This window comes from Podospora bellae-mahoneyi, chromosome 3, assembly GCF_035222275.1.
Source record: "Podospora bellae-mahoneyi strain CBS 112042 chromosome 3, whole genome shotgun sequence".
NCBI classification, from domain to species: domain Eukaryota; kingdom Fungi; phylum Ascomycota; class Sordariomycetes; order Sordariales; family Podosporaceae; genus Podospora; species Podospora bellae-mahoneyi.
The window spans coordinates 223,134-235,940 of record NC_085882.1 but is presented as its reverse complement, the minus strand read 5'-3'; the positions used below and the strand labels follow the sequence as shown (position 1 = coordinate 235,940).

The 12,807-nt window shown below is 55.0% G+C and overlaps 5 protein-coding genes across 5 annotated transcripts; 4 read left to right on the top strand and 1 right to left on the bottom strand.

Moving 5' to 3' along the window:
- Positions 1-149: 149 nt before the first annotated feature.
- Positions 150-801, top strand: QC761_0047950 (uncharacterized protein; the record flags this gene model as incomplete). The annotated part of the gene is made up of 2 exons (XM_062872434.1): positions 150-280; positions 726-801. 2 exons carry the CDS (start codon positions 150-152, stop codon positions 799-801), a joined length of 207 nt encoding a protein of 68 aa, XP_062732962.1.
- Positions 802-859: 58 nt separating this feature from the next.
- Positions 860-3,048, top strand: QC761_300750 (uncharacterized protein; the record flags this gene model as incomplete). Its single annotated transcript, XM_062877231.1, has 4 exons — positions 860-932; positions 1,000-1,019; positions 1,088-2,049; positions 2,106-3,048. 4 exons carry the CDS (start codon positions 860-862, stop codon positions 3,046-3,048), a joined length of 1,998 nt encoding a protein of 665 aa, XP_062732961.1.
- Positions 3,049-3,796: 748 nt separating this feature from the next.
- On the top strand, positions 3,797-6,436 carry QC761_300740 (uncharacterized protein; the record flags this gene model as incomplete). Its single annotated transcript, XM_062877230.1, has 5 exons — positions 3,797-4,346; positions 4,416-5,015; positions 5,075-5,387; positions 5,981-6,076; positions 6,139-6,436. The coding sequence occupies 5 exons, from the start codon at positions 3,797-3,799 to the stop codon at positions 6,173-6,175; spliced, it is 1,596 nt and encodes a 531-aa protein (XP_062732960.1). The 3' UTR covers positions 6,176-6,436.
- An 834-nt stretch (positions 6,437-7,270) lies between these two features.
- On the top strand, positions 7,271-12,108 carry CBH1_1 (Exoglucanase 1; the record flags this gene model as incomplete). The annotated part of the gene is given in 3 exon segments (XM_062872432.1): positions 7,271-10,854; positions 10,925-11,942; positions 11,958-12,108. 3 exon segments carry the CDS (start codon positions 10,443-10,445, stop codon positions 12,106-12,108), a joined length of 1,581 nt encoding a protein of 526 aa, XP_062732958.1. The 5' UTR covers positions 7,271-10,442.
- On the bottom strand, positions 7,557-8,630 carry QC761_0047920 (uncharacterized protein; the record flags this gene model as incomplete). Its single annotated transcript, XM_062872433.1, has 1 exon — positions 7,557-8,630. One exon carries the CDS (start codon positions 8,628-8,630, stop codon positions 7,557-7,559), a length of 1,074 nt encoding a protein of 357 aa, XP_062732959.1.
- Positions 12,109-12,807: the final 699 nt, after the last annotated feature.

Here is a 12,807-nt window from a genome sequence, read left to right as displayed (position 1 = left end):
CAGGGATTCAGGGATCCAGGAAAGGTGGGGTTGTTCCAGCAGGTGTACCCCGCCATCAGAGCGTCCACCCGCACCAGACAGCAGCACCAGTCACTCAGTCACGCCAATCTACCATTTCAGATCTGGTCTTATGAGATGGCAAATGCAAGATGCGGGCAGTTGCTGATCCTACTAGGCAAAAGTTCTGGAAGCCTTCCACGGACTTTGATCCGTCAGATTTTGAAGTCTCCACTACGGTCCAGCGCAGTAACGCGATGTGGGGTTTCAGCCTTGGCGACAGGTTCCTTTCAAACCCCGCCAAGCCGGTTCAGCCCCTGATCTGTTCAGTTGACACTTGACAGCCGTCTGATATCGTGGCTGAACGCCTCACTTCACCTGTATTGCGCCGGGCACGCCACATTTGGGGGCCAAATCGAAATAGCTGGTGGAAGAGGTCATAGATAGCAAACCGGGATGGCAAGGACTCCTTGATCAGTCTTTTTCCCGTCCTCCATCGCCTTTTGCTTGAGGTACCTCAGATACCTTATCTACCCAGCAGGACACGGCTAGGAAAGAAAGAATCCGAACAAGGGGCGGATATCCATCCAGCCCGCCTTGCCTCGCTCGCTACCCCACTTCCCGTGCTCTTCACACCCAGCTGTCCCGCATCAAAGACAGTCAGTCCCCAATCCATCTCATTCTTACTCGACACCAGAGACGCGCCTCTCACAAGGGCTGATCCACAGCGTAGCAGCACCGGCCCCGAACGAGAAGCCAAAGTCACCACAGACAGCTGCTCTCAACCTCAACCACACCGTCTAAGTGGGCGCAGCCAGGGAGTTGACCCTGAGCTCCACTCCCTTCAACAAGACCCCACACAATGCGTACCCGGTCCAGCTTCTCCCACAACCCTCACCTTCGCGTGTCTCGGCCCGTGTCTGCCTGTTCAAGATGTGAGAAGCCTCTTTCCGTGCTGATCCAGCGCATCGTTGTTGACTCCAGCCTCGTGTATAACAACAGGTCGGGTAGCTAAAGTCAAGGTGAGTTGCCCCCCAACTCCTTCATGTATCCCCACGTCACAGCCTCCCATGACTGACCCCTGAGCCAGTGTGATGGCAAGTTGCCGGCCTGTACCGCCTGTGAGAAGGCTGGTCGTGAGAATGAATGCTCGGCGGCCAGTGACCAACAGTTTGCTCGTGGCAAGGAGCGGAGCTGGGTTGCTGCCCTCGAGGCAAGGGTGGAAAAGCTTGATCGCAGACTGAACCATGCCCGGTCACGGAAGGCATCTGTGGCTCTGCATGAAGTCGATGATAACCCCATGACGATGCAGGATTCCGAACGGAGGGACTCGCTGGTCGACATCACCGCTGCCATCCATCGTAAAGCTGCCCGGACTCGCGAAAAAGCAGACTTCAACACATTGGTATCCGATTTTGGCCTGTTGACTGTCAATGCCACCACTCCCGGCTTCGACACTCAACAAGAGTCGGCGAACCCTATGAGCTTTGCCCGTCTCGTTCTGGCCGCCGCACAACATGACACATTGCCCGACCCAAACACTGACGAACTTCCGTATCAGGAAGTGGCCGAGGCCAATTTCCAATTTTACCAAGACAACATCCTGCCTCTCTATCCCCTGTTCCCAACCGCAGACTTGAAAGCTCTCGTTCCCAAGATTTACGACGACGCAGACCTCGGCATCCTGGGCGGCATAAGGTCTTCTGAATACTGGCTCTTTTGGATGGTCATGGCCATCGCTTCTGCCGCCCAGAGCAAGGCTGTGAACGACAGAAACTACTATGATGCCCTGCAATATGTGGCTCGCGCTTTACCCTACGCCGATCGTGCCTTTGTTCCCGGATACACCACTCAAATACAGGCTCTCGTGCTCCTCACGCAGTACTCCATGCTCGACCCAGCTCACTTTGACAGCTGGCACCTCATAGGCTTTGCCTGCCGGGCCTGTATCGACCTAGGCTTCCACAAAGACCACACTTTCACACAGCAGTCGAGCAAAGACACAATAGATGCGCGCCGACGTACTTTTTATTGTGTATATGCTCTGGATAGGTTCGTCTCAGTCCATCAACCATCGAGTCATGAACTTCTGCTGACACACATTTCAGAGCAATCAGCATGGTCCACGCTCGCCCCTTCTCCTTCAAGGATGACGACATTTCCGTGCGGCTCCCGAGTCCATCTGTGGACAATGAAAGGTCAGATCCGTCTCTTCCTCTATTCGAGCTTCGAAGACTGCAGTCGGGTTGGTACCAGACCTTGGTACAAACCGACTCAAACGACCCTCTTCGGGATCCCGTCCAGTACGTGTGGCAGAAATATCACGAGACGCAGAGATGGTCAAAGGAGCTCGCATTGGACCTTCCGGCCACAATTCGCACCGCGTTTGATTTGGAACTCGATTATAGCTCTGTTTATCTGGTCGTTCCTAGTCCGCGCACACCCAAACTTACCGACCATGGGCGCCTACTGATTTTTGAACACACCATACGTTACCTTTACAGGATGTACGAGGTTGTCAAGGCCAGCCCGAGCGAGGGCTTCTACACCTATCATGATGCCCTCAAAGTTTTCTTCATGGGCTCGCAACTGGTCACAGTGCTGCGGGACCCAGGCGAAAGTGACCTATGGCAATCTCTGGGAGCCACCGAACCGCCGCAACAAAACCCACCCCTTCCTGAACGATTGGACAAGGATCTTTCTGATGCTATCGCGCGGAGCAACTCGTGTCTCGACAAGGTCAATGAGACACTCAAGCTGTATGGAGAAAGATGGGAACAGGTGAAGACCTTGGCAGACCATTTTGACAGGACAACAACCGACATCAAGTCTTATCTTGAGACGAGACGAGATATGGTGGAAAGTGCCATTGCACGAAGTATGCAGAAGGACGGCCGTCACGCCCTGCCCACGTCACGCCCTGGTACAAATCCCTCCACGCTTGCTTACCAGTCGGCGCCCATGACGCAACACTCATCACCACGAGCAAACCAGGGAGCCCCGTGGGGGAATTCTACAGGCTTCCAAGGACACCATAACGTACACTTTTGATTGGGTGTTCAGGGACACGATCCAGATGACGGGTATCTGGGCGGTTGCGTGAGAGGATAAGGGGTTTCATCAGGACTGCGTGGAGTATCCGAAGCGATCATTGGTTCGAGAAGAAGAATATACCCTTTTCAGTAAAGTCTCAATAAATGTACTTTTCACGTCAGCTTGCTTCCCCCTGCTTTGTTTGAACCGTGGCCCGAAAACGTCGGCATCAGTTCAACGACCGGCAGCAAAGGGAAGTCCAAGCAACGGTCCCAGCGGGCCACAGAACTCGGCATGCAGCCGCCAATAGATTCGGCCACGAAGGCCAGCTGCATCAAGGCCCGGCTGACAACGTCGGGAGGGTTCCTACAGCCGAAGTCGGCATCAACACCAGACATGGCGACAGGCTTCGTCGGAGTATAGGAACGGCTGCGTGTCCGACCAGCGCCTTCGGTCCCGGAAGACTTGCAAAGTTGGCGGACCCTGGCTGTATACTCATCTCTCTTCGGCAAGGGGCCGCTTTCCATCCATCGATCCGCCGTTGTCCAATTAACAACCAGCAACGCTTGATGCTATTTGAAGTCATCTGCCGCTGTGGTACACAAGAGCCAGGTTCATATATACATGCCTTGCTTTCCGCATGCCATGAAATGCATCCCCGTCCTTTTTGCCTTCACCGTGTGGGTGAAGACGACCTACTGACAGCCAGCACAGAGCACACTCTCCGAGTTACACAAACTGCAACAAAACGCCTTGGCCATCAAGAATGGCGACTACACAGACAGAAACGCGGTTTTCCAGCCTATTGTCAAGAGAGAAGGCAGCTACAGACGAACAGCCGGTCCACCTCTCCTTGTGTGGAATCGAGGTGCCTAGTGTCGGCCCTGATCGTGGAGCGACCGATGACGACATCTGGAGAACAGCCGAGGGAAGGGTTGCAGGTACGCCTCATCCCAAGGACGACGCTCGCAAGATTGTCGGACACATCAAAAACCGTCTCAACGGCTCGAGCCCGTCTGGAAGCGGCAGCCGTCTGCTCAAACTAGCAGACGACATCATCACCGACATCACAGATGCCACCTCCGGCAGCGAGCCGGCGCGCCTGAAAGTGGCCACAGCAGCGCTCGAACTGGCAGCCGCTGTCCGCCCTCCGTCCGATGCCATCATGTCCCTCTTTACCAACATGTCTGTCGTCTCCGCGGTCAGACTGTTCCAGCACTGGGGTGTGTTTGACATGCTCCCCACATCACCCCCAACCCAAGGGACTGCATGCTGCGATATCGCCAGACAGATCAATGCGGAAGAAGGGATAGTCTGTGGGTTTCATCCCCTCCCCCCCTCCCCCCCTTTGTTTTTGATAGAACCGTGGCTAATGACCGAAACAGCAAGGATATCAACCATGCTCACCTCCTCCCGCATTCTCTCTCTTACACACAACGGAGAGCTCTGTCACACACCAACCTCGTTGTTGCTGCGATCGTCGGAGCCGATGGCGGCCATGTTTGACTTGATGTACACCAATATCGTGCGGGTGTCTGACATTTTGCCTTGTTACTTTGACACCTACGGGAAAAAGGAACCGGTGGGGCCGGGCCATGTCCCTGTTACGGTGTTGACGGGGGAGGCGGAGTTGGGGTACTTTGAGAGTGTGGCTAAGGACGAGGAGAGGATGAAGGGTTTCACGAGGGCGATGGGGGTTGCGTCGGGGAGGGTGCCCGTGACGGGAGTTTATCCTCTTGGGAAAATGCTGGATGGTGTGGAGGAGGAGGACGATGGGAGGGTGATGTGGGTGGATGTTGGTGGGGGTGGGGGGCATGTGCTGAGGCGGCTCAGGGAGGGTTGTGCCGGTTTGAGGGATGGGAGATGCGTGGTGGTTGATTTGGCGGGAGTGGTTGATCAGGGGAGGATGGAGGCGGAAGGGGATGAGCTGATGATGGCGGTGGAGTGGGTGGAGGGAGATTTCATGAGGGAGATGACGGTGAAAGGTTTGTGGCTTTACTTGAAGGGGGTGGGATTTGACGAGGGCTGACATGAAAGAAAACAGGGGCAAGGTTTTATTACCTGAGGCATATTCTACGGGACTATTCGGATCCAATAGCAACGCTGATCTTGAGGAATGTGGCACGGGCGATGGGCCGGGATAGTAGGATTTTGGTTTCCGAGCAGATCAACCCTGATGGTGGTGGTACGATGGGGAGACCGATGCCCCTGTATGCTGCCTTCAAGGACTACTCTATGCTTGCTATTGGTGGGAAGGAGAGGTCGTTGACTCAGTTTGAGACTATTGGGAAGGAGGCTGGGCTGAGGGTTGAGGCGGTGTATAGGGATAGTAAGGGGACTGGACATGGGGTGGTTGAGTTTGTTTTGGAGGGGTAGAGATATAATGTGCGTAATTTTTGGATAAAGATCTTTTACTTGCTGACCTAGTGATGTATCAGTCACAAACCTGATTGATGTTGTCATAAGGACTCGGTAACACAACACCTGCGTCGAACCAAAGATTATCTATCGACTTCGCTACCAACATTTTCCAGGCACCGGTGTAATGGTCACTTTTCTTCACATCTTAATCATGGTAAGCTTGTTTGATTCTCTTCCCAGCATTCAGGCAAAGCGGATTGTTAGTTTCCCGGGCTGATGGTCTGAGGTTTTGAGTCTTGGTCAAAAGATCGACAGAATGTCTCACGTATTTCGGTGAGAGCTCGACTCAAAATGAAAGGTCTCTGGATATTTACAATGGACTCAGAATCAGTCTTGATCAGGATGAGCATCAATGCAAACAGGCTCCCTCTTCCATTGATCATAATATCAAACCGTCGCCAAGCAGTTTTCAACCTCCCGTCCTTCACAGGCCAGCTCACACATTCAATCATCATACAACAACAGTCACCATGAAACTCTCAACACTTCTTCTAACCACCGTCATGGCTCTAGCCACCGCCCTCCCCAGCCCCTCTGAGGCTTCTACAGAAGCTATTCGGAATGCCGAGGCGGATGCCACCTCTGCGAGTGCCGAAGAACTCGAGGCTCCGGGTATAATCCAATGGTAAGTTACATCTTGAATCGTCTCAACTCGCTCATCACTTCAGAAACTAAGCAAGACAACAGGCAAGCAGCAGGAGAGATGCAAACGCGGCTGGAATAGTTCGACATGTCTGCAGACGTGCAAGACCGAGGCAGATGCCGGCCGGTGCCCGAACCGAAAGGCTGTACTCATCAGCATCAGTGATAATGGGTGTTTTTTTTGGCTGGACTACTTGTAATTGCACTTGCGAGAACTGATTTTGAGTTTTATGGAAGTGATGGGCAGTATTGATTGTTTTTGGCAAAGAGTTATCCAACATTTCTCTTGTCAATTTATCTAATGGAGGTAGTTTGCCTGAAAATTGAAGTAGTTTCAACTTTGCTCTCTATGTTAAATTCGCGGGATTCTGAGTCTCCAGTTGTCTTAGGTCTTTGAAAGTGAGTCGATAAGGCAAGGCAGGTAGGTAGGTAGTCAGTAATCCCCGTCTACTGACGGAAGTTTTTTATTCTTGGGATAGATAAAGACAAACAAGCTCAACAGAGTTTGACTCAAGTGGAATCTCCAAGCCATCTCCCAAGCCCATGTGGCAACGGCACAAACTGCAAAAACAGAACCAGCCAAGTATCCCAAGCGATGCCAATGTTCCTCCTCCCCGCCCAGTCTTTTCCCCAGGTCCCCCGAGTCCGGGCAGGCCGCGTCTTGGTTTTCTTCGTCTCTCGTCTCGTCCCGTGTTTCCCTTCGGCTGTCCTGCATTCGGCGCATTGTGCAGCGGAGAGTTTTGCCCCGTTGAAGAAGCGATGCGCAAGCTCCTTGGCTTCTCGAGGGAAAGGGTTGTTTCGCCAAGCAGATCCGAAAGAGTCGTCCGATGTCAGCTGATGGCTTTCTCCACATCCGGGGTTGCTTGCTCCTTGGTGTTGCTTTGGGGCTGGAGGCCGAAGAGGAGCGTCGACACCTCGCGGAGAAACTGTTTTGAGATTGATCGACAACGGAGATAAGCACTCCTTCACGGGATGAGTTTTTGTGTTATTTTAAGAACAAAACAGGCCTCATTAAACTTGGCTATCAATTACCTATCCCTTTACTGCAGGTTATATCCAAACAAAAAAAGACTGACACTGAGTCGCGCCTGACCAGAGATATTCCTTCATACACATCACAAGCTTGATTGTGCTCCCCCTCAGCTCACCTTTTGTTCTTGTTAACTTTTTCCTACCCCCTTTTCCTCCCCTTTAGCGCCCCACCCCCCACTCACTCACACTCAACCGAAAAAAGCTGCTCTGCCAAGTTTTCTTCACGCCATGTAACCCTCAACCGTTTTCTTCAGTCCCACTCTTCCTCTCCTTTTTCCTATTCTGGAGCCAGGCAAGACGGGATTTCCTCCCATTTCACGGCAGACTCTGGCTGAGCTGAAGAGTCAGCCTTAAAAGACAAGAAGGCTGAATACACCTGACAGGCATATGCATTACATCTAGGTAGTTCCTCTCACCGCTTATCAACAACTTCACATGGCGTGGGGCTCCTCGTCCAGCCATGCCGGACGCTCAAATGTTTGTGCATGGAGCGATGCTCGCCTCGGGGGCAACTTGGCAGGCTGCAAGGCCTCGGCCGTGGACAGGTTATCGTCAGTCTCTTCGCTGCCGCCGGGTGCTGGGTGGCTGCCACGCCGTGATGCTGATCCTAGCCGGGGTGGTCGGTGGCTACGGTGGGTGGCCTTTTGCTTCTGGTTGTCGAGGTCTTCGTATTCTTCGACTTCTCGTCTTGTCATGGAGGTGTTGGGTCTGGAGATTTCCCGGGTTAGAGAATCCGAATCCCGGCGGGCGTCAAGAGAGTGCCTTCTGCGGCGGTTGCGCTGCGGTGGGTGTGGATTGTCTTGCTTTGGCTGCTTCTGTTGACGTTGCTGTGGAGCTTGTCCTGGCCCCTTTGACGAGGTGGGCGTACTACTGCTGACGACGACAGAGTTTACAGTCCTCGTCACATTTGGTAGCGGTGTAGTGTCGTAGTAGGTGTCATTGATCTGGAAGGCTGCCGGTGCGTTGTCAGAGTTGCTGGCCATTGAGCTTCGGCGGCTCCGGCTCTGTTGCCGATGGCTCGATGCGACAGAGCGGATGGAGGCTGGGCGGCTAAGTGAAGGTGTGGTGTTGTGTACGTGGGTGGGAAAGTACGGGGGCCGATGACGACTGTTGCTCCTGGACAGCCCGTCTCCTCCCCAAAGCGATTCGTTGTCGTAGTGAAAGGAGTGACGGATGGGATTCCAGGAAGAATTGGTGTCGACACGTTTGAGGTCGTAGCCATCAGCGGAGCTGCGTGTCCGACTTGACGCGCTCCTCTCGAGACCCTTGGTTGAGCTGGGGTGATATGTCTGGAGCGGCTTGGGCGCATCAGGAGCGGTGCTGGGTCTGCCTCCCTGATTTTCGGCATCAGAATTGGTACCATTCGAGCCTCGTTTTGCCCTTAGACGGGCACGGCAGTGGCGGACGACGCTGACGACGGTGATGATGGGCACCCATCCGAAGCATACCGAGCAGGCAATGACTACGATGAGGATGGTAGGGTCCCCATTCCACTCATATCCCATCTTGCATTGTCGCTGGCAGTCGTGCTGGTGTTGCGAGGTGCCGTGATATTGGGACCTGAGCAAAAGGGAACGGAAGCATAATGCCCCAGCAGAAACGACAGCCCCAATGTGCAGACATCATCAGCTCATCATTTCCTCGTATTGGGCGTGCTAAGGTTCGCCATGTCCGGTGAGGAAAGGGAAGGTTTACGCTTGCATGGTGAGGTCCGTAGATGCAGATGGCATTTCGGGGCCTACAACCTGGAAGTAAATCATTCGAGGTCTCGTTCGAAGGTGGTTCAGTTCTCCTGTTGCCCAAAAGTGGCTGAGTGCAAGTATCCCATCCCATCCCATCTCATCACATCACATCCCATCACATCCCATCCCATGCTGTCCGTGATGGATAGATCTTGAAGTCGGAGTGGAGTAGTCAATAAACAGGTCGGGCGGTGTTGGGTTGTCTCCGGAATTGCCAGCCGTTGAACACCAACAAAAGATTGGGACGAGGTCCTTCAAGATGCCAAGCATCCCCACCTGCGATCGTGCCAAGGGCGGCCCTAGATCCGCTTCGAAAACCCACCTCCAGTTTGTGTGGGGAAGCCGCCTTTCCTGATCTGGCGGCTCGGCGTTCTCGACAGCGACCAAGCTCCCGGACAGCATGACGGCTGGCAATATAACCAAATTGCAAAACACTGCTGTTTCCCGGTTTTGCTGTGCCCGCCAGCACCTTGTGTTAATTTACATTGTTGAGCCTCAGCCTGGATTCGACCACTGTCTTCTATTTTGAGCAGCTCTCACATGTCCATTTAAGACGGAACACGCCGGCACCACTGATGACGCTGGTGACCGGTCACCCGGTTGACGGCCACATGGAATCCGGGTTCTCGGGTTGTCGGGCCTCGACATGCACACTGAAGCCAATCTCACGAACCATGCAAGCTCACAGGGGAGCAGAAAAATAAAACGGGTGCTAAGAATGTGGGGAAGTCTTGGAAAAACCGGGGTCACAGGCATTCCCCAGAACGAGGCGCCCTCTTCGACCCTTTGCCAGACACACGTGTTGTAGTACATCAGGCGCAGTACGTACTCCATACCTTGCTGCGCGCGGCAACTCGGATCGCAAAATGTTGAAGCTGTTCGACCATGTTCCCTGGACACACACAACGGTCACCAGGATGGAGACAGGTTGCATTCGGCGGATGCCCTCCGTGATGTCCTGGACAAGCTCCCAAGCCCGCTCCAATGAGCGGCAGTTGCCCCCTGTCATCCCATCCAGCAGCCTCAATCTAAATCATCCCCGTCGTCCTCGGCTCCATGATTCCCTCGTCTGTGCTTCGGCCAGCCTCCAACCGCCCCGGTCGTCAAGTCACATCGTCGTCCTTGGTTGCGGTGACGCTTCACCCTTTGGGTCTGTCGCCGCCGGACCAGTGTGCGCGTTCCCATCGTGGAGATGTCTTCCTCCCAGTCGACCCCGCGCCAGCGCTTGCCTCTCCCAGTCCAGAACCGGTGCATGATCCAGGGTCCTCGCTCGAGCCTTGACGGCCCGGGAGCCGTTTCCCATGAGGCGACCCGCGATGCCATCCCCTTGTGGCAACCTCAGCTGCATGGAGGAAAGGGTGCCGTGAATCCGCAGTGTCGCTGATCTCGCCGTGGCAGCACCATGAAGCAAAGGAAATTGGGCCGACAGGGTGGTCCAAGGGCGGAAGGGGTGTCGAACACATCTCTATATAAGTCGGCTTCCCAAGGCCTCACGAACCCATCTTGATCTCACCACCCTCGACATCAAGCACGCCTTGCATCTACAGGTCCCAGTCAACCCTCCAGATCGCCATAATGGTTTCCGCAAAGTTCGCCGCTCTCGCTGCCCTTGTGGCCTCTGCCTCTGCTCAGCAGGTGTGCTCGCTCACTACCGAGTCTCACCCCCCTCTGACCTGGCAAAGATGCTCGGCTGGTGGCTCCTGCACCAACGTCGCCGGCTCCATCACCCTCGACTCCAACTGGCGCTGGACTCACACCCTCCAGGGCAGCACCAACTGCTACTCTGGCAACGAGTGGGATACCTCCATCTGCACCACCGGTGCCAAGTGCGCTCAGAACTGCTGCGTTGACGGTGCCGAGTATGCTGCCACCTATGGCATCACCACCAGCGGTAACCAGCTGAACCTCAAGTTCGTCACCGAGGGCAAGTACTCGACCAACGTTGGCTCGCGTACCTACCTCATGGAGAACGCCACCAAGTACCAGGGTAAGCTTCTTTTTTTTCTTCTTCCACAGTGACACCCGCGTCGATCATCTTGGCTGACGACCCCTGACAGGCTTCAACCTCCTCGGTAACGAGTTCACCTTCGATGTCGATGTTTCCAACATTGGCTGCGGTCTCAACGGTGCCCTCTACTTCGTCTCCATGGACCTTGACGGCGGTCTTGCCAAGTACTCGGGCAACAAGGCTGGTGCCAAGTACGGCACCGGTTACTGCGATGCCCAGTGCCCCCGTGACATCAAGTTCATCAACGGTGAGGCCAATATCGAGGGATGGAACCCCTCCACCAACGATGTCAACGCCGGTGCCGGCCGCTACGGTACTTGCTGCTCCGAGATGGACATCTGGGAGGCCAACAACATGGCCACTGCCTACACTCCTCACTCCTGCACCATCATCGACCAGAGCAGGTGCGAGGGTGAGTCTTGCGGTGGCACTTACAGCTCTGACCGCTATGGCGGTGTTTGCGATCCCGACGGATGCGACTTCAACTCGTACCGCATGGGCAACAAGGAGTTCTACGGCAAGGGCAAGACCGTCGACACCACCAAGAAGTTGACCGTCGTCACCCAGTTCCTCAAGAACGCCGCCGGCGAGCTCTCCGAGATCAAGCGCTTCTACGTCCAGAACGGCGTCGTCATCCCCAACTCTGTCTCCAGCATCCCCGGCGTTCCCAACCAGAACTCCATCACCCAGGACTGGTGCGACGCCCAGAAGATCGCCTTCGGCGACCCGGATGACAACACCGCCAAGGGCGGTCTCCGCCAGATGGGTCTTGCCCTCGACAAGCCCATGGTCCTCGTCATGTCCATCTGGAACGACCACGCCGCCCACATGCTCTGGCTCGACTCCACCTACCCCGTCGACGCCGCCGGCCGCCTCGGTGCCGAGCGCGGTGCCTGCCCCACCACCTCCGGTGTCCCCTCCGAGGTCGAGGCCGAGGCCCCCAACTCCAACGTTGCCTTCTCCAACATCAAGTTCGGCCCCATCGGCTCGACCTTCAACAGCGGCAGCACCAACCCCATCTCCTCCTCCACCGCCAGCACCCCCACCTCGACCCGCGTCAGCAGCACCTCGACCCGCGTCAGCAGCACCGCCGCCCAGACTCCCACCAGCGCCCCTGGTGGCACCGTCCCCCGCTGGGGCCAGTGCGGCGGCCAGGGCTACACCGGCCCTACCCAGTGCGTTGCCCCCTACACCTGCGTCGTCAGCAACCCGTGGTACAGCCAGTGCCTCTAAGCGCGTGTGGAAACACAGGTCTCTGGTGGGGCCAGCGCGGTTGACTGTGGTGGTGGTGTCGTGAGTATGAATTGTACATAGTTACTTGTTTCGAAACTTGCATGGGGATTGGGGACAACAGTACATATTGCTTTTTTTCCTTTTTCCTTCGCTTCAGCCGTATATAAATTGATGCATAGCTTTTTTGACCTTACGCCACTGTTCTTTGTTGATGATGCTTGTGACTTGTGACCTGCACTTGAAATGAAACCAAACGTCTCGTTTGAGTTGTGAAAAGGGATTTGAACGTTTGTTAGAACCTGGGGGGTGCGATGTGTGTGTGAGAGAGAGAGAGAGAGTGAGAGAGAAAGAGCGAGAGAGAGAGCGGGAGAGAGAGCGAGGGAGAGAGAGCAGGTGGGCAGGGAGATATGTCTGCCTGTACTCCCCAATTGTCTTTGACGTGGGTTTGGTGGAGGTGGTGGAGTGCTTGACATGTGGTGCATGTGGCTTCAATTTCCACCTTGGCCGCCGGTGTGCGGTCTGTCTGTTCGGTTGGAGGCATCGTGAGGTAGTGGTGCGTCTTGGTTGCTTTGGGTTGTGGGGTGTTGCCGGTCTTCCGAGGGCTTGGTGAAATGGTGTTGGGTGTTAGAGGTGTAAGGCCACGTGGGGGGGAAATGGATGAACCAGAGGAGTACTCAAGGCCGAGTGATCAAGTTGCAC